At 34.4% G+C, this 27,170-nt stretch overlaps 1 protein-coding gene across 1 annotated transcript in view; it reads left to right on the plus strand.

Moving 5' to 3' along the window:
* LOC114326976 (zinc finger protein 250-like) overlaps positions 1 to 27,170 on the plus strand; it is a 343,951-nt gene that overhangs the window by 225,308 nt on the left and 91,473 nt on the right. Inside the window, exon 2 of the mRNA XM_028275467.2 lies at positions 24,458 to 24,740. Coding sequence (XP_028131268.1) covers positions 24,458 to 24,740 — 283 coding nt within the window. The remainder of the gene's footprint in view (positions 1 to 24,457; positions 24,741 to 27,170) is intronic.

A 27,170-nucleotide genomic window follows, 5' to 3' on the forward strand; every position in this document is an offset into this window, starting at 1 on the left:
GTCAAAGTGTCACGAGGGTAAAAAAAATCGGTAATTTTTGAGAGCTCTCGTGTAAATAATACTGAAAATATAATTTTTGATTTCTATATTTTAGTGTAATTCGATAAGTTTATTCCACGAATAAAACTGTTTTTTAAATCATTTTATTTTATTGATATTTTAGCCTGCATATTTGCTAAACTTATTCATGGTGTTCTATTTGACAAGTTGTAAAACATTAATTGTCATTAAAGTCACTGAATGTTCATTTTTCGTAGCACCGAAGGGCATCATGAAGGAAAATTATCGAAAAAAATTACCGCTGTAATTTTTATTCTTGTAACTTTCTATTGGTTAGAATCTCTATAAATGAAATAATATGTGGTATTTATGTAGGTATGAAAAAAAAACGGATGCAATTTTTTCATTACTTATGATATTGCTAATGGTAGTACTCATCAAGAGCATCGTTACCGGCCAAATGAACGAGATTGGCTGGAGGGAAGGGAACTTTGTTTTTGGGAAGCCTGGTGAATATGTGACCTAGATGATGGCAAGGAGTTTCTAGGGTCTCTTTAGCTCTGGTGTTGGAGCTGCCTATTCATAATATCTTGAATGAGGAATTGAGGAATATTGGTAGATAACATTCTCGTTTTTTCGTGCATTTTCTCAAGATTTTTCTTCCAAAGAAACATAGAGACAAGCTTTGTATTCGATAATTAGCCTGGTGAAGGTGCGAAGGAGAATTTTGGCTGAAGCACCTCCAAACTTTTCAGTTAGTGCTTCCAAGAGGTTTGCTGTTTTAATTGCCCTGTCAAGGTTGTTTCTGACATCAATGTTCCAATTGAGACTTCTGCTAAAATGAACTCCCCAGTAGCATACCGAGGATCTGAATTCGTGTCTTTCTCTAAGAAGTACTATCTGATTCCTTGCATCTTCGTATCGGTTGCTGTTAGGATGTCTGAATAAAATAAAGTTTTGGTAGGGTTGAGAGTAACTCTCCATATATTACACCATTTAACAATTTTATTTAGTTGATTTTTGACTCCATCGAGCACAGACTGATGTCTCAGCGTTCCGTAGGCAGTACCTGTAGAGGAGAGAGCATGATCATGAGCATAATTATAGTAGGGTAGACTCGGACTTTTTATAGGATAGGGGAGATTACTGTTATAGAGTGTGTATAAAATTGGAGCTAAAATGGAACCTTGGGAGACTCCCAAGTTTAGCAGCCTGAAAAGTGAATTTTCTCGATCAGAGATTGCTGCGGACGGCAGACTTTTATTTATAGAGTCGATGATGACGTGGTTCACTGATGTGGCTTTTGGGTTGGCGCAAATATTTCTGACGGTGGGATTTGGATTGGTAGGTGGAGCTGAATATGTTTTCTTTAGGAGAGGTCGCCATGTCGAAATAACCGCATGCCGTCGTATCTTTTATTTAGACAACTCGGCCGTTTTTAAATCTATATGGCTTTTAGGATAATTCTTGGTTTTGAACGGTTGTTCCATCAATGAGGATTGTTTTCCTTGGAGGTTTGGAGTGAATCCTTAAGATATCATGGACCGAGCATATACCAAACAACAAAGCCATGAGAAGAGTCAACAAAAGAATGGAAATATTGAAAACCACCAAGACACGACATCTGCAATACCTGGGGTATGTTATGTGTAATGAGAGATACAACATACTTCAATTAATTATACAAGGGAAAATACAGGGCAAGAGAAGTGTAGGGAGGAGAAGAATCTCATGGTTGCGTAACTTGAGGGAACGGCACATCAACCGAACTATTCAGAGCAGCAGCATGTAAGATCAGAATAGCCGTGATGATTGCAAACCTCCGTCGCGGAGATGGCACGTAAAGAGGAAGATGTTTACTTGTAGTGATATCCTGTAAAATTTCTACTACTCTGCTTGATGATTTGGTATATTTGTCTCTACTTTAGGCATGTATAGTCAGAATGGATTCTTTTAACGATTATTATCTCACAGTATATAAACATTTTAGAGCCCTATGATTTTTGTTTTGATAAAAAATAATTTTGAAGTTATACTTGAGAATAATGTTAAAGTTAAATAGTTTATTATAATATGAAACCAATAAAACAATCAATGCTTCGAAAAAGCATACTCCTGCAATTGCTAGTTTCCCGGCCCCATTTATAAAATCTTGGCGGGCGTCCATGCCGCCCATTGTACATACTTGCATGCGTTTATATAGGATCCGCTCTCTTTCAACTCGCCGCTTTTGCTTATCTACAATTGCTACTGTTTATAAGCATCCGATGGACTTTTTTCTTTTATCTCATTCTTATATCTACCTAAGAAGCGTTTTGCAGGAATTGATTGGACGCTGGGTAGAATGTGTGGTTGCCTCTTAAATATTCTACACTCGATTAATGGGCAATTTGTTGTACTGATCGAAAGAATGGGACTTAATTTTGTTCAATATTCATTATAGATTTTTTGTTAAATATACGATAAAATGCCTTTACTCAATTATGTAAAGAAAATAGTTATTTCTTAATAAGACCATTAACGATGCCTGCCAGTTTCAAGTGTAGGCTCAAATGAATATACATATTTAACTTTTATGGTGTTTTAAAACGATTATATCATAAAAATATGCTACAGGTAGCATTAAAATATTAAAAATTTTAAAGTAAATGTTCAGTAGTCAACGAAAACAGCGGTCAACCAAGAGATTCATTTCGTACGTATTGATCTGAAAAAGGCATACGACAGTGTAGCCTTTGGTAAAGTTATGGGCGGCAATGTAGAATACAAATATAAACATAGAAATCATAAAAATTATTAAAATTTTTTATAACAACACGACCACGAGAATTAAACAAGGAAACAAACTCACCAAAGGGTTTTTGACAAATAAAGGGCTTAAACAAGGAGGCTGCCTCTCTCCAACACTTTTTAAAATATATTTGGACCAAGCTCTGAAAAACTGGAAACGGAAATGCAAGAACATGGGACTCCCATTGAATCCCCATACACCTATATACTCTTTGTTTCGCAGACGACCAAATACTAATAGCACAACACTACGATATCTGTTACATTTGTTACATGACAAGAAAGCTAATAGAGGAATACAGGAAATGGGGACTAGAGATGAACTTATGAAAAATCAAATACAGGGCGATTGATTAGTAGGGTAAAGCTCAATAGCTCCGCTATAGTAATAGATAGCAATAAAAGTTAATAACAAAAATTTTAGCCACCTTTGAGCTTCACATTAAAAAATTAGTTAGAATGTTGCAGGGTGTTCGATAACACAGTGGCAGACCAAACTTATGTTTTTTTAAATGGAACACCCTATATTTTATTTTAAATTCGAAATTCTGTTAACTTCTCCATCACAAAAATATAAAGGATTATTATGTTATACAGGGTATTTACATAGTTATAACCAATTTTGTATGAAAATCGTAACAAGTTCAACTCCCTGTATTAATAAAAATAAGCAAAACAACAATGGTTTATTAATGGCGTATTTTTTAACATATTGCTAAAATCTTCAAGAATGGTCGATATTGTTAATTTTCTTTATATCAAATACAGGGTGAGTCAAAACACAAGTACATCATTTTCTCAGTAATTTTAAATAGAACACCCTGTATTTTATATCACTATTGAAAAGTACCATTACCGTACTTTAATTTTTAGATAATATTCCCTATGTCTAAATTTATTAGTTTTCGAGATATTTTCATTTTTCAATGGACCAGCAGCGTGGCCACTCAAATCACCAGAATTTAATAAACTGGACTGATTTTTTTGGGGTTACGTTAATAATAAAGTTTATAAAATACCTCCAACAACAAGGGATGAGATGAAAAATAGAATACAAAGTGTTTTTCGATGTGTTAATCTACAAATACTCCGTAGAGTAAGTAGCTCATTCAATGATCGTTTTTAGGCGTACATAAATGTGTTAGGAGATAATTTTGAACACCTTATGTAATTAAATATTAAAAATATTTTAAATGAACCCATTCAACATTTAAAAATATTTTATTAAAAGTAGCTTCTAATTTGTTCAAACATGTTTTTTTTGCAAAATGTATTACTGATAAATTATGTTTCGTTCTTTATTTGTTACATTGTTACATTTACATACAAAAGTAGTGTTTAATTATTGTCTTCACAAAATGTTGTATTTTGTGTTTGTGTGTTTATTTGTAAAATTGATTACTAATTTTCTTTGTTTATTTGTTGCATTTACATAAAAAGATAGTTTTTAATGGTTTTAAAAATGTTGCATGTAGTGGTTGTGTTTTTGTTTGTAAAATGTATTACATACTAATAAATTATTTTTATTTCTTTATTTGCTAAAGTGTTACATTGATTACCGGATTGATAATCGGTAATCTTCAATTGTCAATTCAGTCATCGCTTACTTAAAATTTAGATAAATTTAAACACCTAAAATAATTTGCTCTGAAAAATGAAAATATCTCGAAAACTAATAAATTTAGGCATAGGGAATGTTATATAAAAATTAAAGTACGTTAATGTTACTTTTCAATAATGATATAAAATACAGGGTGTTCCATTTAACATTACTGAGAAAATAATGTACGTGCGTTTTGACTCACCCTGTATTTGATATAAAGAAAATTAGCAATATCAATAATTCTTAAAAATTTTGACAATAAATAAAAAAATATGGCATTAATAAACCATTGCTGTTGTGTTTATTTTTATTTATACAGGGAGTTGAACTTGTTACGATTTTCATACAAAATTGGTTATAACTTTATAAATACCCTGTACAACATTACAAACCTGTATATTTTTGTGATGGAGAAGTTAACAGGATTTCGAATATAAAATATAGGGTGTTCAATTTAAAAAAAAAACAAAAGTTAGGTCTGCCACTGTGTTATCGAACACACTGTGTTATCGAAGTAACATTCTAACTAATTTTGTAATGTGAAGCTCAAAGGTGGCTAAAATTTTTGTTATTAACTTTTATTGCTATCTACTACTATAGCGAAGCTATTGAGCTTTACCCTACTAATCAATCACCCTGTATATGAATATCGGTGGGACGCAGCAGGACTTGATCCTAGACGGAGGAGAAACAATCAGTAAATGTAACGAATATAAATACCTGGGTATGAAAAACACGAATGACGGAACACTGGACGGAGCCAATAAAGAACTAAATATTCAGGGCAGGAAAGCAATTACGCTTCTAAACCCAGTACTATGGAATAAACAGATAAGCAATCAAAACAAGAAAAAGATCTATAACGCCGTAGTGAAAAACATTATAACATACAGCTGCGAAGTAGGGTCTATGAAGAAAAAATCAAAACAAATGTTAGAGGTCACCGAAATGGATTTCTGTGGAAGAGCTGCAGGAATATCAAGAAGAGAACATGTCACCAATGAACGGATACGAGAAATAATGAAGGTCACACATACAATAAATGACGAAAGCAAGAAATACAACTAAGATGGTTTGGTCACGTACAAAAAATGCATGAGGACAGAATCCCAAAATAAGTACAAAACTGGAAACCGTAAGGTAGAAGAGGAAGAGGTAGATCGAGGACAAGTTGGCAGGCAGGAATAAACAAAGACATGAATGAAAGAGTTTTGCAAGTAGATCAATGTGCGGACAGAGAGGAATGGCGAACAGAGATTGCTCAAGACAGAGAAGAGTGGAGGCGTGTTGTCCAGTCAGCTAAAACCCAGGAAGGGTTGCAACGCCATGGACTAAGTAAGTAAGTACTACGACTGTAAGTACGTAAGTACTACGTAAGTATTACGACTGCGTTTGCGTGGTCTCCAGTGTAACATGTTTCTCGTCCATTTTTCGTTATCTTGTTGTGCTACGTGCTACGTGTCTTGCCCAGCTCCACCACAGCCTTTGAGATGTGGTGCTACTTCTGCTACCGTAGGCTGTTCAGAATACCATGAATGGACAGAGTGACTAACGAAGAATATTGGATAAGAATTATGAAGTTTTATTTACTATAAAAAACGCAAGCTTGATATTTTGACACATCTTAAAAAATGTCGTAGGTCTTACTTCCTGTATACCCTACGTAGCATTGAAAACCAATGCAAGTGGGAAAAGGTAAGTAGGAGACCAAGAAAATGGTTATAGGATGAAATTACTAACATATACAAATATAAAAGTAAAAATATAAAAACTCGAAATGATAGTACAGAGAGAAAATAAAATAGGGAAGAGGAACCTTGTTTTAGGTAGTTACTGAACTGATTTATTGAAATAAAAGGCAGTAAGGACATACTATTTATTTGTACACAAACCAAGGAATACTATTAATGAACCCAACTTTTTACAAATATTACAAGAAACCAATAACTGAATATTCACATAATTTTTTATTAAACTTTTTGTATTCTTAAATTAAAAATTTGTACAAATATTTATTATTATTAAATTGGTAAACAATGATGAAATGAAACAATGGTATCAAAATCACAAACGTTTGAAAAGCAGCTCCATTCATTCATCCGTTTCACCAATTAGAAGATACAATGGCAGCGACTTCCTCACAGCTCCCAGGTGTATCAAAGAAGTAAATCACGTGTAACAATTTTAATGAAGACTCTAAGGTCAATTAAAGGTGGTATCACAAGAAAAAGGCGCCATACAGGTGTATCACGGACAGAGAGAAACTGCCTCGCGCACATGTGTTAGACAGAAAGCACAGCAGAAGTGGCTAGATTCCAGACGATTTTTTTGAAGGATCTCGTGTAGCAGGTATAATTTCCTGTCCTTAGGTAATTATTTCTTTGTCACGTCATAAAGAAGAACAGGTACCGAAAGTTTTTATCAAAAGCAGGATATTATGTTATGGTTTGATAGAAGTTTTTATGTAAAAAAAGAGTTCTGTTACTCATTTCTTCAAGAAAGTTTTAAACAAAAGAATCGACGTGGCTCGCCGTGGCGCACTTTTACAAATTTTTTAATTTTATATCTAAAAACTGTGATTTAATTTAATTTTTGTATTTCTGAACGTATATGGATAATGGATATATTTTTACCGAATCAGAGAAAAATCTTAATTAGAGCAGATGTTAACAGATGCTGCTATAGTATGCGGCCTACCCCGAGTATGCGGTCTACCTCTGCATATAGTTCTATTACAGTGTGCAGTGTACCGATCGCAAACTAAAAATTAATGAAAGAATTGGTGCAATATATGTAATAAAATGCAAGAAAACTCTTGTAGAAAACATTTATTCATAAGTAATAAACATTTGGAGAAAAGTAAATGTAAAATGAGAAGGCAGTAATAATTTACAAAAAATGCTTACAAAAAATTATATGTAACCTAATTATTTGCTAAACGATACAGCCTAATTATTATTAAAGAAAATATTCATGCTATTCAATTTAAGAGAGAAAGGCAGTAAATGAGTTTAGCTTAAAAAAGTCATACAGGCACCCTAACCAAAAATTATGGTGTTATTTATACAGTATGTCCCTGTAAGTTGTATCCACATGGAAAACTTTTTTATTATTAATTTTACGAAAAAAAGTTATTCTTTATAAAAAGCTCTGCATGGTCCAAAACCTAAGATTTAACCATCAAATATCACATTTTTTGAATATTATACGAGGTATGTCAAAAAGTTCGAATTTCACTCAAGAGTAAAGTAGCTTTATTTTTCGTAATATTGGAAATTGCTATTATGAAAAGTTGTTTGGAATTAAAAACTATATTCTAATATGAAATTACATCCTTCTAATTTAAAATTTTTTTTTTGAAAAATTATGGATAACTATCATTATTTTTTCAGTTATTTCAATTCTGATAACTCTTTTATTATTAATTTAACGAAAAAAAGTTATTCTTAATAAAAAGTTCTGGATGGTCTAAAACTTAAAATACAACCATCTTATATCAAATTTTGTCAATTTTATACGAGGTATGTCAAAAAAGATAAATTTAGATCAAAAGTAAAGTACCTTTATAGTTCAGAATATTTCAAATATAATGATGTAATTACATACTGAAACATAGTTTTTAATTCTAAATAACTTTTCATAATAACAATTTTCGATATTGTGAAAAATAAACGTATTTTACTCTTGAGCGAAATTCATATTTTTTGACGTAGCTCGTATAAAATTGATAAAATTTGACAAAAGATGCTTGTATTTTAGATATTAGACCATGCAGAACTTTTTATAAAGAATCACTTTTTTTCGTAAAATTAATAATAAAAGAGTTATCTGAATTAAAATAACTGAAAATAATGTTAGTTACCATAATTTTTCAAAAAAAATAAAATTCAATTAGAAGGATGTAATTGCATACTAGAATACAGTTTTTAATTCCAAACAACTTTTCATAATAGCAATTTTCAATATTGTGAAAAATAAAGCTACTTTACTCTTGAGTGAAATTCAAACTTTTTGACATACCTCGTATAATATTCAAAAAATTTTATATTTGATGGTTAAATCTTAGGTTTTGGACCATGCAGAGCTTTTTATAAAGAATAACTTTTTTCGTAAAATTAATAATAAAAAAGTTTTCCATATGGATACAACTTACAGGGACATACTGTATAATAGCAAAGAAATAAGTTTATTGTAGATTCCTGTTGTTAGGTAAACCACAAGCTAAAGCAGAAACGCGGCGATAGACCGCATACTATAGTGCCACCTGTTAAAATTATTGGTATTTTATTCGATTGTTTTGTAACATATTGTTAAATGTTTTTCATTGAAAACAAAATTTATAACTTCAAAATATATTAAAAATAAAACAAATAATTCATTTAACATCAAACTTACAATAAAAAATTCTATATGGTTATAGTAGTAGGGGAGCAAAGTATGCTAAATGTGCAGTCACTCGAGCGTTATGGGGAGCTATTGGGTTGTGAAGAGTAGGTCCTAAAACCAAAAAAAGTTAAGTAAAGTTTTCCATTTTAGTGGGCGCTTGCCATTTTTTAATTTAATTTTCCATTTCCAACAATCGTTTTTTCCAATTATAACGCCATCTATTTATACAGTAGAGCGTCGATTATACGAACGTCGATCAACCGAACGACCAGTTATCTGAACTCCCGACTCCCGCACCCCACACTCGAGTACTGAGCAAGCGTTAGTAATTAACGCTTAAAATATCTTCAATTTTCTTCAATTGTGTATCCAAAAATATGTTGTTGCAAAGACTGCACTCTTTTGTTTAATTGCTATTTGTCATCATCAAGGCATAAACAAATATACAGTTATATAAATATGGTTTTTATTCATTTGCGGATAAATATGTATGACAATCTCAATATAGTTCGATTATCCGAACAAATCGGTTTTCCGAACGCCCATGTCAACCAATTAGTTCGGATAATCGACGCTCTACTGTAATTCTAAAAAATGTTTCGAATAAAAGTTACTTATTTTACGTAAGGAATCCAAATCTGCAATAAAAAACTTAAGATTTTAAAGTAACCCCCCACCCTACCTCCGTAGGGGGTCGTGTTTGATGCCATTCGATAGATTTTTCAAAAATATTTAATAAGTGTATTTTACAGTTTTTCGATCTGATGATCATTTCGCGAAATATCGCGGGATTCGTATTTAAAATATTAAATTTACCCCCCCCCCCCCCATCTCCGTGGGAAGTCGTGTTTGGTATTATTCGATAGATTTTTAAAAATATTGAGCACATATCTTTTAGTTTTTCGATCTGTCATTCATTTCACGAAACATTCGCTTTTTTCTTGTGAAACTTTGGGACTCACCCATTTCCTTACGCCCAGCTCAAATCGTCAGATTTTTGAAATATACACTCTTTTGCATATACTTAACTTACCTTATCTTAATCTGACAATTTCGAGTTTTTTTAAGGACAGATTTTTTTTTCGGGCCCCCCTTAACGAACTCCTCTGTGTTAAGAGCCAATATATGGTAGAGGTACATCTGCAGGGTACCAGGTTTCTCCCCATATGCTAATCTGACGCTCTCGAGTAACTGCAAAAATCCCCGCTTGGGCTCCCCTACCATAGAATTTATAAATGTATGTATTTAGCTACAAACACAAACCAAATATTTAGTCTGCACACTTCAGCAAAAACTTGCAAGTAAATTTTTCGGTGAGTTAATGATAACTTCTAACAACAGGTCTTCTAAGTTTGCTGGAGGACGTGACAATCGATTTATGTTTCGACCTACCATATCCCACACATATATGTTCGTTGGGTGACAAATCAGTTTATCTTGATGGCCACTTCAAAGTGTCTATACCAGATTCTTGTATGAACTCCATGGTTTCACATGCAGTATGAGGTCTTGAGTTATCCTGTTGAATGATCGCATTTGGAATGGTTTTTAGATAACTTTACCAATATATCGTCCAGCTGTCAAAATGCCGTTAATAAGAACTAGAGGCGATCTGATTCCCACACATACAGCACCCCACACCATAATTAGGGGTACGGAATTTACGCAAATAAAAAACATGAATTTCGCATTTACTTTTTTTATAATTACAAAATTTTGCATTTATTTCGCATTTATTTTTAACTACGAGTAAAACAACAAAAAAACATTAATTAAAAGCTAACATCATTGTAATTTCAACATTCGACTCTTTAAAAGCTGTTCTTCGATCTGTCACTACAATATTATATGACGAAAGATCCTTCTGTTTCAACAAGTGTTACAACAATAAATAATTATTTCAAAAATTACAATAGAAAACTTTCCGTAAAATCTTTCCATACCTTCGTAACTACCTACTTATTTAGGGGTGAGTTGAGCACCTGCAGGTATTTCGCTGAAATTAACAAAAACTCCATATTTCGCATTTACCGCATTTATGTTCAAAATTTCGCCGAAATTCGCATCTATTTCGTAGAAACGAAAATTCCGTAGCCCTAACCATAATGCTTAGTTCTTAGTTGTCCTGCTGTGTGACGTTCAACAGCCAAGTCTATATTTCGTCTCTCACCTCCAAAACTTCTTATACTTATGCACCCATCATAGCCACTCAAACAAAACCTAAATTTACCATTCAGAAGTAGACAACATTGTCCACAACCAGACAACCATTTTTTTGAAAAATGAAAAAGAATTGCAGGTTACTGCTTCCTTATATTTTATGAATAAACCTATGAAGAATCGCCACAGGATGATAGTTTTGAAAGAATGTCTAACCTGGAAAGAAGTCAGAGAAAAAGCACAAGATCGGCAAAAATGGAGAGTGAGAGTAAATGCCCTATGTTCCAGTGGGAACGAAGAGGATAAGAAGTAAGTAAGTAAGCAAGTGCGAAGTATGTCTACAAATATCACCCTATTATTTCATACGTGTACACACAGACATAGTTAATAATTCAAAAAATTCAGTCATTTTCAATCTTCTTTGGAAAAACACAAAAACACCAAAAAGAGAAAGTTAATTTCTGTCTCTATCCTCTTATGTCCAATTCTTAATTCATATGCATCAAACCAAGATTTTATCATAAGTTTAAGTGTAATACACACTTGTGAAGACCTTTATTACCACAACGAATAAAATAAATGATTTCTATTGAAAAATATGTTGTTAATGTAGATACTACCGTATTTATAATAGATTAATTATAACTAAATTGTCGACGAACCTTTTAATTTTCTTAAATTTAATTAGTAGTTTTATTACGCAATCAGACGGTGTTGTTAATATCTCTTATCAAACAGGAAGGCACATTTTATTGGAATCTAAAATAATTAACTTACATGTGTATGGACGTGAAATATTACTATAGAGTCCAGTGGCGGTTCGACGTAATTTATGTAGGGGACAAACAGCTTAAGGCAAGAAGATCCAAAAATAGTTAAAATACTTTTTTTAAAGCCGGTGGAGCTAATTTTAAAATATATTAACAGAAAATGTTTCTTGGCTAAGAATTATTCATTTACAATTGAACTGTGGGACCAAGATTGTAAAAAGCTCAGCTAAGCTTTATATCTTATGTAAACTTCTCGAGCAAGGCTCAACATTAAACCTTTGAGACAGTGGGACTATGAGTTCGAATTCGCTACTTTCCAATGAAGAATAGATTCGTGGGGAACTTCTCATCCCTGACATGGCAGGTCCCAATGGCTAATAATGAACATTATATAGGTGCATATACGACAGACGTGAAGAAGTTAAAGTCAAATAAACACCCGCGGATCAACTGAAAACATGGCGTATGTGATTTGAAAACTGTAGATTTGTTAATTCCCTATGACACACTTACACTGGAAAATCACCAAAGAGCTGCCCCAAAACTGACTCAATGATAAGATTTATACCGCTACTAGTGGGTTCACAAATCTCGAGGTGTAACACCATCGTAACCAGGATGTAGGTGGCATAAAAGGAAATTGTAATGCTTAAGCGATGTCCCAAAGAGCTGGCGAACCCTGCGGGATTATACCCTTAGCTGGTATAGGAGGACTGTCGTATTTAGTAGTATTTCGTCCTTCTTCTTCTGGTACCGTACGGTATGCAGCGTGTAAGCCTTAATGGTGGTTGTACTATACGTAACGTAAGGATCCTTCTTTGCTTTTTATTGTATTGATATCAGGTATGTCAGCAAAAGTTTTTTATGTCTCTAAACCAGTCTCGTTTGGGACCTCAGTCACTTTCAATTTTGCCCATTAAAATTATTTTTAAACGATTATATGTGTCGCCTTTTAAAATATGGCCTAGATATGAGACTTTTTGCTCTTTAACGATATTTAGAAGTTCTTCTTCTTCCTCTTCTTCTTCTTCTTCTTCTTCTTCTTCTTCTTCTTCTTCTTCTTCTTCTTCTTCTTCTTCTTCTTCTTCTTCTTCTTCTCCTTCCTACTTTATAAATAGGCTCAATGCCTGTTTTACTTCGGTGTTTAGCCTCAATTGACATTGTCTGACCAACTTTTCCTCAGTCGTCCCAATGATATTCTTCCATTTGGCGATTTGTCTTTTGTTATTCGTACTATTCTATTTTCTGTCATTTTTTCTATGTGTTGATTCCATTCTATTCTTCTTCTTTTGGTCCACATTTTTATTTCTTCGATACCACATCTCGCTCGTATTTCCTCACTTCTTACTCTGTCCCTTCGAGTTTGGTTTGTTATTTTTCGTAAGACTTTCATTTCTGCTGTTTCCAGCAGTCTTTGTGTTTTCGTCGTATCTGCTCTTGTTTCCGCTGTGTACGTCATTATCGGTCTTATTGTTGATTTATATACCCTGGTTTTCGTTTCCATTGTGAGGTATTTGTTTCTCCAGATTGTGTTGTTGACACATTCTGCTGCTCTGTTCGCCATGTTCACTTGTTTTTGTACTTCTTCTTCCAATTTTCCGTAGCTTGACAGTTTTATTCCCAAGTATTCTGTTTCCATCACTTGTTCTATTATTTTGTTATTTACGACCAAGTTACATCGTCTCGGTTCCGCTGATATTACTATCGATCTAGTTTTCTCTGTTGAGATCACCATGTTGTATATGAGAGCCGTGTCTTCGAATTCTTTAATTAATCTTTGTAGGTCATTTTTATTTTCGGCTGATATTATGGCGTCGTCGGTGTAGCAGATTATCTTTATTTCCTTTTCTCCCATTCTATATCCTCTTCTTTTATTAACTTTCTTTATGATTTCATCCATTATCAGATTAAATATTAATGGGCTCAGCGAATCTCCTTGTCTAATGCCAGTTTCATACTTAATAGGTTGCGATAGTTTTCCCTTATATCTTACCATAGCTATGTTATCTTTATATAATTCTTAATGGTTTTTATTAAATCCAGTGATATTCCCTTTTTATATAGTAAATGTATCGCGTCCCGAATTCTCACTCTATCAAACGCTTTCTTCAAGTCTATCAGGCACATATATGCTGGTTTGTTGTATTCCAGGGATTTTTCTTTTATTTTTCTTATTACAAAAACTGCATCCGTGCATGATCTTCCTGTCCGAAATCCTTGCTGTTCCTCTTGCAGAGTTATGCGTTCGTTTATTTTTGTCGCTATAATTCTTGTTGTCAATTTGAGTGTTATATTTAAAATATTTATTGCTCGATAATTATTTGGGTCTATCTTATCTCCTTTCTTGAAGAACATCAGCATTATCGCTCTCCTATAGAAGTTCTTTTTGGGTATTAACTCTTCTAAAGGCCTCTTTATGTCTAATATGGTCATGAAATTTTAAGCAACCTTCTGAGACACCATATTTTGAACGCCTCAAAACGGTTTAGCGATCTTACTTAAAGGGACCAGGTCTTGCTACCGTACATTAATATTGGCCATATGTAGCATGTTACGATGCGAATACGTAGACCCAAAGAAATAGGCGAAACAAACAGCCAGGTCGCCGACTCCGTTTCTGCCCCAAATAAGTCTCAATGATCCCAATCAGGGTCCCACAGAAGAACTTTCAGCAACTTTTGCTCCGGAAGCGTACGATGTTTCCATATTACAAGAGCAGGTAAGGACTAAAATTATAATGTCCATCGGATAGTGGCCCATGACATATCTGTACAGATTTGCGAAAGTCCCGAGAACTTTGATAATAGTTGTTAATATAATTGTTCATTTGCTCTTAATAAAAAGCCGTCACTGGTAGAATAGGTTATAAACAAAACTTAATTATAAACGTTCAGCGGAATACAACTTCCATAAATTCTTCGGTAAATCGTGTCTCAATAAGGCCGTGTAAATGTAAATTATAAATATATAAATATTATTGGTAATAACCAACCGTTGCATTTCTGCATACATACTCAAGGTATACAGAAATAACTAGAATATTGTAAGGAGTCGACAGCTACAATGTATTCTTTGCAATCGGCTTTTTTATATATAAAACACGAACACTTACTTTTAATTGAGTAAAGTATAAATCGAGCTTTGATTGTAAATTCATTGTAACGAGTTTTTCATCTTTTCTGTGATAAGGGTTTCTTTATACTTGGCTTAATTGACTATAAGAAACACATTAACAACGTCTACATAGTATTTTTTTAAAAACACTGCAATTTTTTGTCGGTCTCGATTATTAATAGGAACAGGTACAGTGGAACCCCGATAAGTCGGCCCCCGATAACCCGGAAGTCCGGCTAACCCGGACCGATTTTAATCAGACAAACATTTCAACAATAAAAATGTACTATACGTTGCAAGATAATTCGGATGGAATTCCCCAGATTATTTTGTGCTTGATATCGGCCCAGTCTCTGAATTTGAGGAATTCCATCCGAATTATCTTGCAAGGGATAGTATGTAATATAATATTTGAGAGATAATGTGTATTTGTGTAATTTGAACTATGTATACGATAGTAAAAATGACTCATGGCACACGGCGGCGGCGGAGTGACGGTCATTGTTTCGGATTTATCGGAAACAACAGGCAAGTGTTATTCCTTTATTTATTTCAAACTGTCCTAGCATTGTTTAAAAAAGACTAAAAGACTATTTAAAAAAATATTTTTTAAACAATGGTCTTAGTTTTCACTGTTCATAACATCGTTCCGATTGTGACTGTATTGTGTGTAGTACAGTCTTGTATTGTTTGCTTCCGTTTGCTTAGGTTTGTGTTTGCGTGTTTTTAATAATTTAGATGTGTAGGTAGGTACTGTGCATACCTATATATGTTTCATGTTATTTCAATTATAACGGAGTTTATCTGTAAGTATACCGTATTTTATTAATTTTTACCATATTCTCCGGCTAACCCGGATTTTCGATAACCCGGATCGGCCGCGGTCCCGATTAATCCGAGTTATCGAGGTTCCACTGTACTTGATTAACTAAAAAGAGTTGTAAATTGTAATCATAAGGATACCGGATGTATTCTCTATTTATGGTTCACTACTATTGAAGGTCGCATGAAGCATAGGAAATATATATGTTGGTCACTATAACTACAAGAATCAATATCTCTAGAGACAAAAGTAAACAACTTGGGGTTCATTATTATTCACTGATAGTACCACAAATGTATTCACGTTTCTTCTCGGGATACATTGAGGGATCTTGTTTCGTATCCCTTCCCTTCTGAAGAAACTCTTTACAAGGTTGGCAGAACATTGGGATGGCTTTTTTTAGACCCATATATGGATATGGGTCTAAAAAAAGACACTGTAAAAATCAAAATGGTTAGTGAAAGTTAATACTAACTAACAGTTTTTTGCTTTGTGTATTACACTATACTTTCCTTTAATTATTTTTGTGGTTTTTAATATTTTATTATTTTGTGTATACTACTGAATTTTTTATTTTTATGAGAGCTAATTTGATCTCAATTTTGCAACTATAAGAGCAAATAAACCCAAATGAACTTTTAATTTTAACAGTAATTTTTCTGACTTTTACAGACATATTCGAGCATTATGCTCATTGTAGAACATTCTAGACCGACATGCATACGCATAACATACGCATTTTACAACTGTTGTAAGAATTTTAATTTAATTAATCCTCTGTAAATGCTCTAATTAAAATATCCCCGTTTGGTAAATTCCCATATACAGAAGCTTCTCGACTAAATATCTTACCATAAAAACACGAATTACTTTAATATATTCCGAAGAAAGTGATTTTAATAGCATCGTCGCATAATTAATAATAATTAAAATATTAGAAAAAATAGTTTAGTTTGTTATTTACTAAGACTTAAACACGAGAGAAAGTTAACTGACAACATCTATCTAAAGAAACAAAGCAGTTAGCAGTTTTTATGATACTTCAAATTAATTTGTTTTGACCAACCCTACAGAGGAGTATACTTTTGATGCTTGCAATGTTGCCTGATTTAACATTTTCTAATATCATTAGTCACTTCGGTGTTTTAAATACGAAACTCTGTATGTTGTTATTAGTTCGTAAAACTAACAACAGCCCGACTAACAAAAGGAAACCTTTTGTTAATTAAATTGTAATAATAACTAAAGCTGACAGTTGTTTTATGTGTTTTTAAAATCTCTACAATAAAGTTGGTTTTTTAATGAAAAGGAGTAAATTACTGTTTTAATGATGAGGGAGGGACTACGGCGATAGAAAAATGTCTTATAGTGAAGTAGCCAACTTGTTCAACGATGCTTTCCCAAACGATTCTCCTATCCATAAGGCAACGGTACAAAAATGGTAAAGCGCTTAACACATTCCGTGCGCATGACTCCGATTGGAGCCAGGCTGATACTTTACTAGATACGCATGATTCCGATCGGAGACAGTAACCTGTTGATTTTTAAGACGGTATATTTTTGCCGTTCCTGGACAATAACTCTCGCGAAAAATCGCAGGGAATATATTAAGGAACCTTAACAGTATTCGAAACTTTAGATTCAAATAGTTTCGATGAATATCCACATACATTCTCCCATAAAGCTGCACAAATACATTATGTAGGTCATTATTCAGTATATCTTCAATCATTCTTGCGTGACTTACATAAGAAATCATTTAAAACCCTACAAAATCCAATTGTAACAATAATTAAATGAAGATGATTACAACTGTAGATTACAATTTAGTGAGGTAATGACGAATAAAATTGTAACTGACGAAAACTTTGTTAACAAGATATGTTTTTCCTAGGAAGCAATATTTACACTGAATGTATTGTATACTGTTGAACTGGTATTGCAGTGAAGTTCAATATAGGTACAATATTCAAGGTGATGTATTTAAAAAACCAAAGTTACTTATGGTATCAGAAAAATAGTAAATCTGGCAATGTTCAAACAACGCTCGCAATGCGCAACAAAGATCAAATTTGAAGTTTCCACATTCCACATAGGCGTATCCAGGTTTTTGTACAACTCGGACCATCCATTTAAGAAAGAATTCCTCGTTTCCAGATTTTGATCCACTGTGTATGTATAAAATATGAAATCTCACAATCACAACAGTGGTTATTTATTTATTTATCGTATGGCATAGATACAACAAGAACACATAATTTTAAAAAAAAGTATATAAAACACTACATGAAGTATCACAAACGAACATCTAATGTATTAATATACTGTAAAACATTTTCGGTCGCATTCAGGAACTCATCGAAAACTCCAGGGTATCGCCTTCGGGGGCATTCCTCAATAATGTGGCGGATGGTCTGCCGTTGCGCACCACAATCACACTCAGGAGTAAGGGCCTTTCCCCATCTATGCAAGCTGTCAGCACATCTACCGGTCCCTGTCCTTATTCTGTTCAGCGCCGTCCATGTATTGCGGGGCAGTTCAAAGCCTGGCGGTTTCTGATCGATACAGGCCATTTGGTGTGATTCCTGTGGTGAGTCGCTCTCCCATTGTCTTCTCCAAGCGTTGGTGAGGTCGAAATGTTCCTGATGTAGGGAGGTGGCCCTTAACAATGGGGGATATCTGGAGCGCAGTCTTTTCATTTCGATATCAAGCTTATCATGGTGGATGGGTAGTTGATGGTTAGCCTCGATTTTTCGATATTCTCTGAGAAGAGAATGACTTCTTCTTAGTTTAGGCGGTGGAATGTGACTCAGAATGGGAAGCCAATAGTTCGGTGTTGGTCGAATTGTACCTGAGATCATTCGCATTGTCTGGTTTAATTGGGTGTCAATGATCTTCGTGTGTTTGCTATTGAGCCATACCGGCGAAGCATATTCAGCCGCCGAGTATACGAGTCCGAGAGCGGATGATCTGAGTACGGAGGCTGAGGACCCCCATGTGGTGCCACATAGCTTTTGGATTATATTATTTCGCGTCTTCAGTTTTTCTGCCGTTCTTTGTAGGTGTTCCTTAAAACTTAAGGTTCTGTCAAGAGTCACTCCAAGATATTTTGGTGTTGAGTTATGAGCGAGTAGTCTGTTTTCAAAGTGAACGGAGAGTTTTTTGTTGGCTTGGGCATTATTAAGATGGAAACAGCACACTTCAGTTTTCGTTGCATTGGGCCGTAGCCTCCATTTGCGAAAATATTCACCCATAACAGCAAGGTCATCCGTCAGTATTGTCTCTGTAACATTCATGTTATTATGTCTTGCTGCAATGGCCCAATCGTCAGCGTACCCAAATTTCTGCGAAGTTGTCCTAGGTAGGTCCGCGATGTATAAATTAAAGAGTAAGGGTGCCAAAACAGATCCCTGTGGCAGTCCATTGCTGAGCTTCATTTGGACACTTCTTAAGTTGCCCATTGTGACGTGAAAAGGTCTGTCGGTGAGCATGCTATCAATGAGTTTGGTTACCTTTTGGCACGGGATGGCACGGATCAGTTTGCAGATTAGTCCTTGTCTCCAGACGGTGTCGTATGCAGCTGATAGGTCAATGAAAGCAACGGATGTTTTTTGCTTTCTTTGAAAACCTGCTTCGATATGTGTTGTTAGGGATAGGATCTGATCTGTGCAGCTGCGGTTAGGTCTGAACCCTGCTTGCTCAATAGGTATCACCCCCAATATGGTGTTACTAATTCTGTTGTGGATTAAGCGTTCCAACAGTTTATAGACACAGCTCAGCAGTGCAATCGGTCGGTAGTTTTGGGGTTGATCATTTGCTTTTCCTGGTTTCAATATGGCTATAATGGAGGCCTTTTTAAGGAAATGGGGGATTTCTCCTGATTTTAATATATCTGTGTAGAAATCAGCCAGCCATTTCCTAGCATATTTGCCACAATGGAGTAAAAATTCTGGATGTATTTTATCGGAGCCGGGTGCCTTTCCAGATTTAATTTCTGATATTGCTGAGGTAATTTCTTCTGGAGTAAACTCGTCAGAGTATTCAGATGTAGGCGGGCATGCAGACTTTAATATTTTTAGGTCTTGTTTTACTTTGGTGGTGTGGTCACGATCTCTAGGTGCCCTTGAGTTTGCTACAATGTGGGAGGCCACTCTGTTGGGAACTATTGGTACTTTGTCTCTAGTTGAGTGTCTGCTACTACCAAGTTTTCTAAGTAAGGACCACGCTTTTCTGCTTGATTTACTAAAGTCTAGTTTTTCCACAGTTTCCATCCATTTTTGCCGTCTGGCTGCATCCAAACTGTGCAGCAGTTCGTCCGCAATTTCTCGGTCTTGGCTTTCGTTGTATTCTTGATACAATTTTTCGCATTTTTCATCCCATCCTGGGACATAATCTCTACGATATCCTCTGGGTATAGTTTTCTTCGCTGTAGATATAACTGCGCCAACAAACCTCATATAGTTTGTACGTGTTGGGGTTATCCATCCGAGACATTTGTCCAATCTCGCAGTAAAAGTCGCCCAGTCTGCTTTTTTAAAGTTCCACCTAGGTCGAGGGAAAGATGTTATTATTGGTATTTTGATGCCAACTTCTATTACAACTGGTCTATGTTGGCTATGTGGAAAATCTGGGAGCACTGTACGTGAAGCTGCCAGGGGTTGATTGTTTTCGTTTGTGGAGACAAAGGATAGGTCTGGGTTGTATTCTCGCCTCCAGGCTGCAGATCGAAAAGTTCCCCTATCTTTAGCGTCAAAGACTAAATACGTGCCAGCCCCTTCGCTCCAATTTATCAAAGCCTCGCCGTTTTGATCACTTTGTCTATACTTCCAGAGTTCGTGATGGCTGTTAAAATCTCCAACATACACTGAGGGGTGTGGGTGGGCGTGAATAACATGCGGAGGCCACAGGACTGCCGGTGGTTTATAAATATTGCTGACAGTAATTTCGCCAATTTGTATGGTAACCGTATGAATGTTATTTATGTCTGATGTAGAACATATGTGTGCATTTTCTATTTTGTTTCGTACATAGGTTGCTACTCCATAGTTCCATAGTTCCACAACAGTGGTTAAGTTCCTATGACACAGCTATGAAGAGCAGCCAGAGACAAACAAGGATGGAGGAAAAAAATAAAGGAGGCCAAGGCTCAATTTGGGCTGTAGTGCCGTAGAAGAAAAAGAAGGCTATATTTCTTTTGTGCGTACAGTTACAAAAGTGTGTCCAGTTTCTCCAGTGTATATAGTATCTACAGTATATTTATAGTATCACAGTGGCTACATACAGTGTATACGTATGCTAGAGTGCATGCAGTAAATATGATATCTGTATTTATTAATTCCCAAGAAACTCTGTAGTGTTATTAGGTACTACTTTTTTTTTTAATTGAATTAAACAATTTTTCTACTTCAGATTAATTTCAAATTCTCGCCAATGCCTGATCTAATCAATTATGAAACATAAATAATAAACTTCATCTAACGTCACTTTAATTGGTGTAATATTTTTTAACAGACTGATTTATTTTTATGTATTATCTAGTACAAGTTTTCATTGGCGTATACTGCGTTTTATCACGCAAGACTAAGTATGAATATGTTTGTATACGAAATCATTTTTGAAACACTAAAGAACTAATAAAGACATTTCAAGATATAGAGAGGATAAATCTTCTATAGTGTCTATGGTGAATCATTAAGAATAAGAGTTGTTATATAGAAGTTCCTTTATTTAGTAATCGTTTGAAAAATTTCTACAATAATTAAATTTATGGAAATTGTTGGCAGTATTATCCCAAATATACTTTCTAAGAGAAGTGCTGAGAAAACTGTGTGTTTCTTGCACACTTTTTCTAGCCAATATGATATTGTGTGTGTTTGTGATTTATTGGTACTGGTTTTCACAACCAACTGGCCAGACAATTTTGTAATGATTTTAGACTCTCTCTTCAAGCCTGACCCTCGGAGGGAGTGTAGTGGTCGACGCGATGTCGTGTATTGTCCGTCTCTGGTTATTTCTTTTAACTCATGCATAGGTCTTTTGCACATTTCTGTAATTTAATCGATCCATCCTGTTGGGGATCTTCCTCGTGATCTTCGGCCTTCCACCTTTCCTTGTATAACGAGTCTTTCCATGTTTTCTGTGTTTGCTCTCATAACATGTCCAAAGTATTTTAATGGTTGGAGATGGACTTTACTGGAGAGTCGTTAGCTAACTTTTCTACTTTTCGATTGTCTCAGGGTCTAAGATTCACATCCTAGGTCAGTATTGGGAATATTAAGCAGTTGATCAACCTCATCTTTAATGCTCTTGAAATTTGATAGTCCTTCCATATTGTGGTCATTTTTGCTGTGGCAACTTTTGCTAGATCACATCTACGTTTTATTTCTTCCTGTAGTGACCCTGTGTTTCTGATCAATGATACCAGATATAAGTATGAGCTCACATCCTCAAACCAGTCAATTGTGGTTATGTGTGGATGATTGATTAATGATTGTTGATATGTTTAATTGCAGACCAAATATTTCACTTTCGTTTTCGACCAGTCGTATAAGATCAATCAGATCAGTCATCTGCGAAACGTAAATTGTTTATTTATGACCATTTATTGAGATGCCCTTTTCCCATCCTTCAAGTGCTCTTCTCATAATATGCTGCCCATATACAGGGTGTCCAGAAACTCTACCGACAAACGAAGACAGGAGATTCCTCAGATAATTTTCTACCAATTTCAGAACCCAAGTCATCTAGTCCGAAAATGCTTCCTAAAGGAACTAGAGCCATTTGAAGATGGCGTCTGGTAATTAGTTTTCCTGAAATATCTCCAGAACGCTTCTATTTAGAAAATCAAAAATTGATACACATATTTATCTTCCAGAGATAAATCGATTCCATCCATTGCAAATTTCTAGTACCGGTCATAGACGTCCGATTTGGGCAGGGCAACAGTTATATTATCGCATAACTTTTTTGTTTTTAGTTTTGAAGCATTTTTGAGGCTGGATTATTAAAATGTAAGGTATTATAGTATTAAAAGGTACTCTTACTTTAAATCGATAGGATACACCGTTTTCTAGAAAAATCGATTTGAACTTTTCGTTTTTTAAATATCAAAAAAAAATTAAAAAAAAACTATTTAGAAAAACGAAAACTGCTACGTTTATTTATATTCCAGAAATAAATTGATTTTATTAATTGCGAATTTCTACTACCGGTTATATGCGTCCGTTTTGGGTAGGTCAACGGTTATTTTATCGCATAACTTTTTGTCTTTAATTTTTAAGAATTTTTGTCACTAGGTTATTAAATTATGAGGTATTCTAGTACTAGAAGTTACTTTTGCTTTAAGTTGGTACAATACACCGGTTTTTGAAAATTCTTTTCAATTTTTTTTTCAAATTTAGGGAACGAAAAATTTTCAAATCGATTTTTCGAGGAAACGGTGTGTCCTACCGGTTTAAAGCAAGAGTACCTTTTAGTGCTAGAATACCTCACAATTTAATAATTTAGTATCAAAATTGCTTAAAAGTTAGAGACAAAATGTTATACGATAAAAATAACCGTTGCCCCACCCAAAACGGACGTCTATGACTGGTACTAGAAATTCATAATCGATGGAATCGATTTATCTCTGGAAGATAAATATGTGTACCATTTTTTGTTTTTCTAACTAGAATCGTTCTGGAGATATTTAAGAACAATTAATTACAAGACGTCATCTTCAAAGAGCTCTAGCTCCCTTATGAAGCATTTGTGGACTAGGTGAATTTTATTAAATTGCCTTAACATTCTCTGAGGAATCTCCTGTCTTCGTGTGTCGGTAGAGTTTCTGGACACCCTGTATATTGAATAATTGTGGAGATAATATACATCCTTGTCTGATACCCCTTCCTTGTCTGTTCTGGATAAATTCGTTTGAAAGTGTGTCAGCACTTTAACTGATCGAGTAGTGTGTTCGTATAGTTCAGTTATAAGCTAAATAATGTGTTGTGGTGCGCCTATTTATTTTAGTATTCGCCTAAGTGTCTCCACTTGATCCTGGCGAACGCTTTACGATAATGTATAAAACATATTATGTAGAGTGGAATATTGAATTCCCCCTAGATTTTTCGATTATCTGTCTTATATTCAACAGGTGTTCTCGAGTAACTCTACCTTTGGTAAATCCAGTTTGCCTTGTGGAATTTCTCTGTGAATGAATGTTTTTGGTCTCTCATTGATTATATATGGAGCATTATCTTGTTGGCATGTGATATAAGAGAAATAGTTCTATAATTGTCGCATTTATGGCCTTTTTTATGTATTGCCATTATTGTAGATTTTATCCAGTTTTCAGGCCATTGTTTGGAATGCCATATTTGGTTATAGAGTGAATGAACTAATTTTACGCCGGTTTCTCCTGTGGCTTTGAGCATTTCTGCTGTTATCATATCTGGACCTGGTACATTATTGTATTTGAACTTACTGATCACCAGTCTTACTCCACTTTCAAGTATATCACGTTATTCTTCCAGCTCGTCAGAGATTTGTTTAAGTTTTTGGCGTTGGTCATCCTTATATAGGTCCCTGCAATACTATCTCTATGTCTCTGTATTGAGATTCTTTGGACTAAAAAATGATATTAACTTCAGTTAAATTAAAAAGTTGTAATAAGCTAAGCAACGATTAAACTATATTTTGTTCAATATTTCTGAAATCCAGAACTGGAATTAGAAACTGGATTCCAAATTTTGTTATTGCCAACTACAATCTCATAAATATAAGCAGAAATATTCTTCACTCTATCAGTAATTAACATTCACTTTTTGGTTACAGATTAGGCATCGATTTGGTTGCTACGACGAAATCTCACTCACAGGTTCCCGAAAAATACGACATTGCAACTGGGTACGTTTCGTAAGAGTGGCCAATGCTTTCAATCCAGCAGTCAACTTCGTAGCGACGAAAGTCCGGGGGGAACCAGTCTACGAAGCTGTTAAACCCATCGCACCTGATACAGAGCTTTTGGTGTACTACTTACCGGAAAGGCCCGAAGAGTTGTTTTTCGTTAGGATGAGGGCGTCTTTGTACAGGCAGACGATGGATTCGATATTAGAAGGTAAGCTATATAACCAAATAAACTTATTTTTTTCTCTAACTTCCCAGACACTTCCTGTTATTGTCTCTGAACAAGAAGCATTCAGTCACGTAGATTCAGAACTTTTGAAGCTCAGACATCTGTTCTAGGCTGATTGGATCTTCTTCTAGTTGGTAGTGTATGAGTGCTGTTATTTAACACTTTAGTTTTAATTTTGAAGTTTTGTTTGCTTATTCTTCCTGTGAGTTCCCTGAGGTTTGTTTGGCCGAATGCTGTTTTGTGGGCAGTGGTGCTTAGGTGGGAAGTGAACGTCAGGCCTTTATATATTATGTCTGTTAGGTATTTTGCTTCTTCTTTTTACTCGATAGCTCATTTCTGATTTTTCATGTATCGACATCAAATGTCCAAATCAAAGATGAGATATGTAAATATTCGACGATAAATATAAGCCTCTTTAACCGAATCAACAACAAAGTTAAAAATAAAATTGTAATGGGTTTATTTTGCAATTATTCGGATAACCTCTTATCTTTCAATATTTAAATTTAATATATTTGTGTAAATTTTCTATTTTGTTCTTTTCCGAATTCTTTTGCAAGTACTTTAGTTAAAACAATTATTAAATGCCAAAAAATTATCAGAAAAAGTAGGTTTCTCATGAAAAAAGACCCCTACTACATATTTTTTTTCCATTTTTAATTAAAACACCAAGAAAAAAATCCATTCGTATTTGTGTGTCTGTTTGAATAGTAGGTATATTACAACTTTAGTTTACTTTATACGTCATCTTTTGATGGATGGATTCACTTTCAACCCAAATGAATGTTACCTTTGATGAATTATCCATGGATAATTAAGAAATAAAATAATTTTTCATACGTACTTCCCATATTGCGTATTTACACTAAGAAAAATTGTTTTGATCTTAGAATAAATTCGTTTTATGGACAAATTGCAATCTTAACATTGTTGAAATTTATATTGTTGTCTTTTCTTCTTCTTCTTGTGGTTGGTTTAATATGGGCCTTATACAAAATGGAAATATATGCTGAAGTTAGAGTTAAAAATCTGAACTTATATAAGTGTAAAGATAATGATGGTGCTCTTCAGTATGTCCATTTCTATAAGAGAGTACAAGAGAAATCAAGACTATTCTGGAAAATATCCAACGCAAACAACTACTAAAAAACATCAGGAAAACTGTTGATGGTTAAGAGTTCTTTAAGAGATGTTATTGAGAAATAATCGAGGCAATATAGAGGCATAAAAAACAACAGAATGTCGAAGTACCCGATACGGTTTGAAATTTAAAGAAGAAAAAAAGTGTCCTAAAGTAACTAGATACCAATTTCAAGACTCAACGTTCAGGACTCCAAATTCAGGACTTTTCCTTCAAAAGTTACCACACGGGATAGAGGGATAATAATCAACCAGATTTTAAAAAAGGGCCTGTAGAGTCCTTCATAAGTTAGGCAAAACAGAGACTTAGAGAATTAATTAAGACATTAACGCCATAGAGTAAATGTAGATTTTGGAGCTGCTATTATGGCAGGAAGCATTGAAGTTTGAATCTGTAATTATCTTCTCACTTCTGATGATAAGCAAGTATCTTAAAATCGTGATAACATGCTGATATCAAACAAATCTCAAATATAGACAAGGATAAAGCATTGTGTTGTCAAAGCATATAGTGCTCCATATACCAAAAAATACCATATGACGTAGATAATTATTTGTCAAATTAAAAAGAGAAGAATAGGGAAAATTTGACTTTTTCACAAATCAGTACGCAATTTAAGAATAAACTCTCTATCTATAAGAGAGGTTCCTTTTCCTACAGCCTCTGCCGATTATCGCATTTCAACCGCCATCATTTTCTGTCCATCCATTCGTCTTCTTTGATCGCTCTATCTCTCATGATGTGCCGTATATATTTTCTTCCCAGGCAACTTCTCCTTCTTCTTCTTTGTTGTGGTATGTAATTTAAAGCTTTCTTTGGCCATTTATCTTCATTCATTCATTTCACTTAACCATACCACACTAGTTGTCTCGTTTCAATTATATCTACACTGGAATATACAGTATTTTTCCTCCTTCTAATATCAACATTCCTGATGTGATCTTTTTTGGATATACCGCACTCTCTCCTTAGATAATCCATTTCTACTACTTCTATTCTATTTCTATCTTTTTTCGTGATCTGCCAAACTTCTGCCCCATAAGTCATACTAGGCTCTACAAAGGTACGACAGATTGTCAATATCGTTTTTTGTCTTATATCTTTAGACCATAGTAGAGAGCTTAGAATGTTTACCTCTTTTTTGCCCTGCGGCGTTCTGTTACCGATGTCTCTTTTGGTAGTGCCTTCTTTAGATATTATAGATCCTATATATTTATATTCTTTACATATTTTTGTGGTTCTAATTTCTAACTCTGGAGGTTCTTCAGCAT

The sequence above is a fragment of the Diabrotica virgifera genome, chromosome 1, assembly GCF_917563875.1.
Source record: "Diabrotica virgifera virgifera chromosome 1, PGI_DIABVI_V3a".
Classification (NCBI taxonomy): domain Eukaryota; kingdom Metazoa; phylum Arthropoda; class Insecta; order Coleoptera; family Chrysomelidae; genus Diabrotica; species Diabrotica virgifera.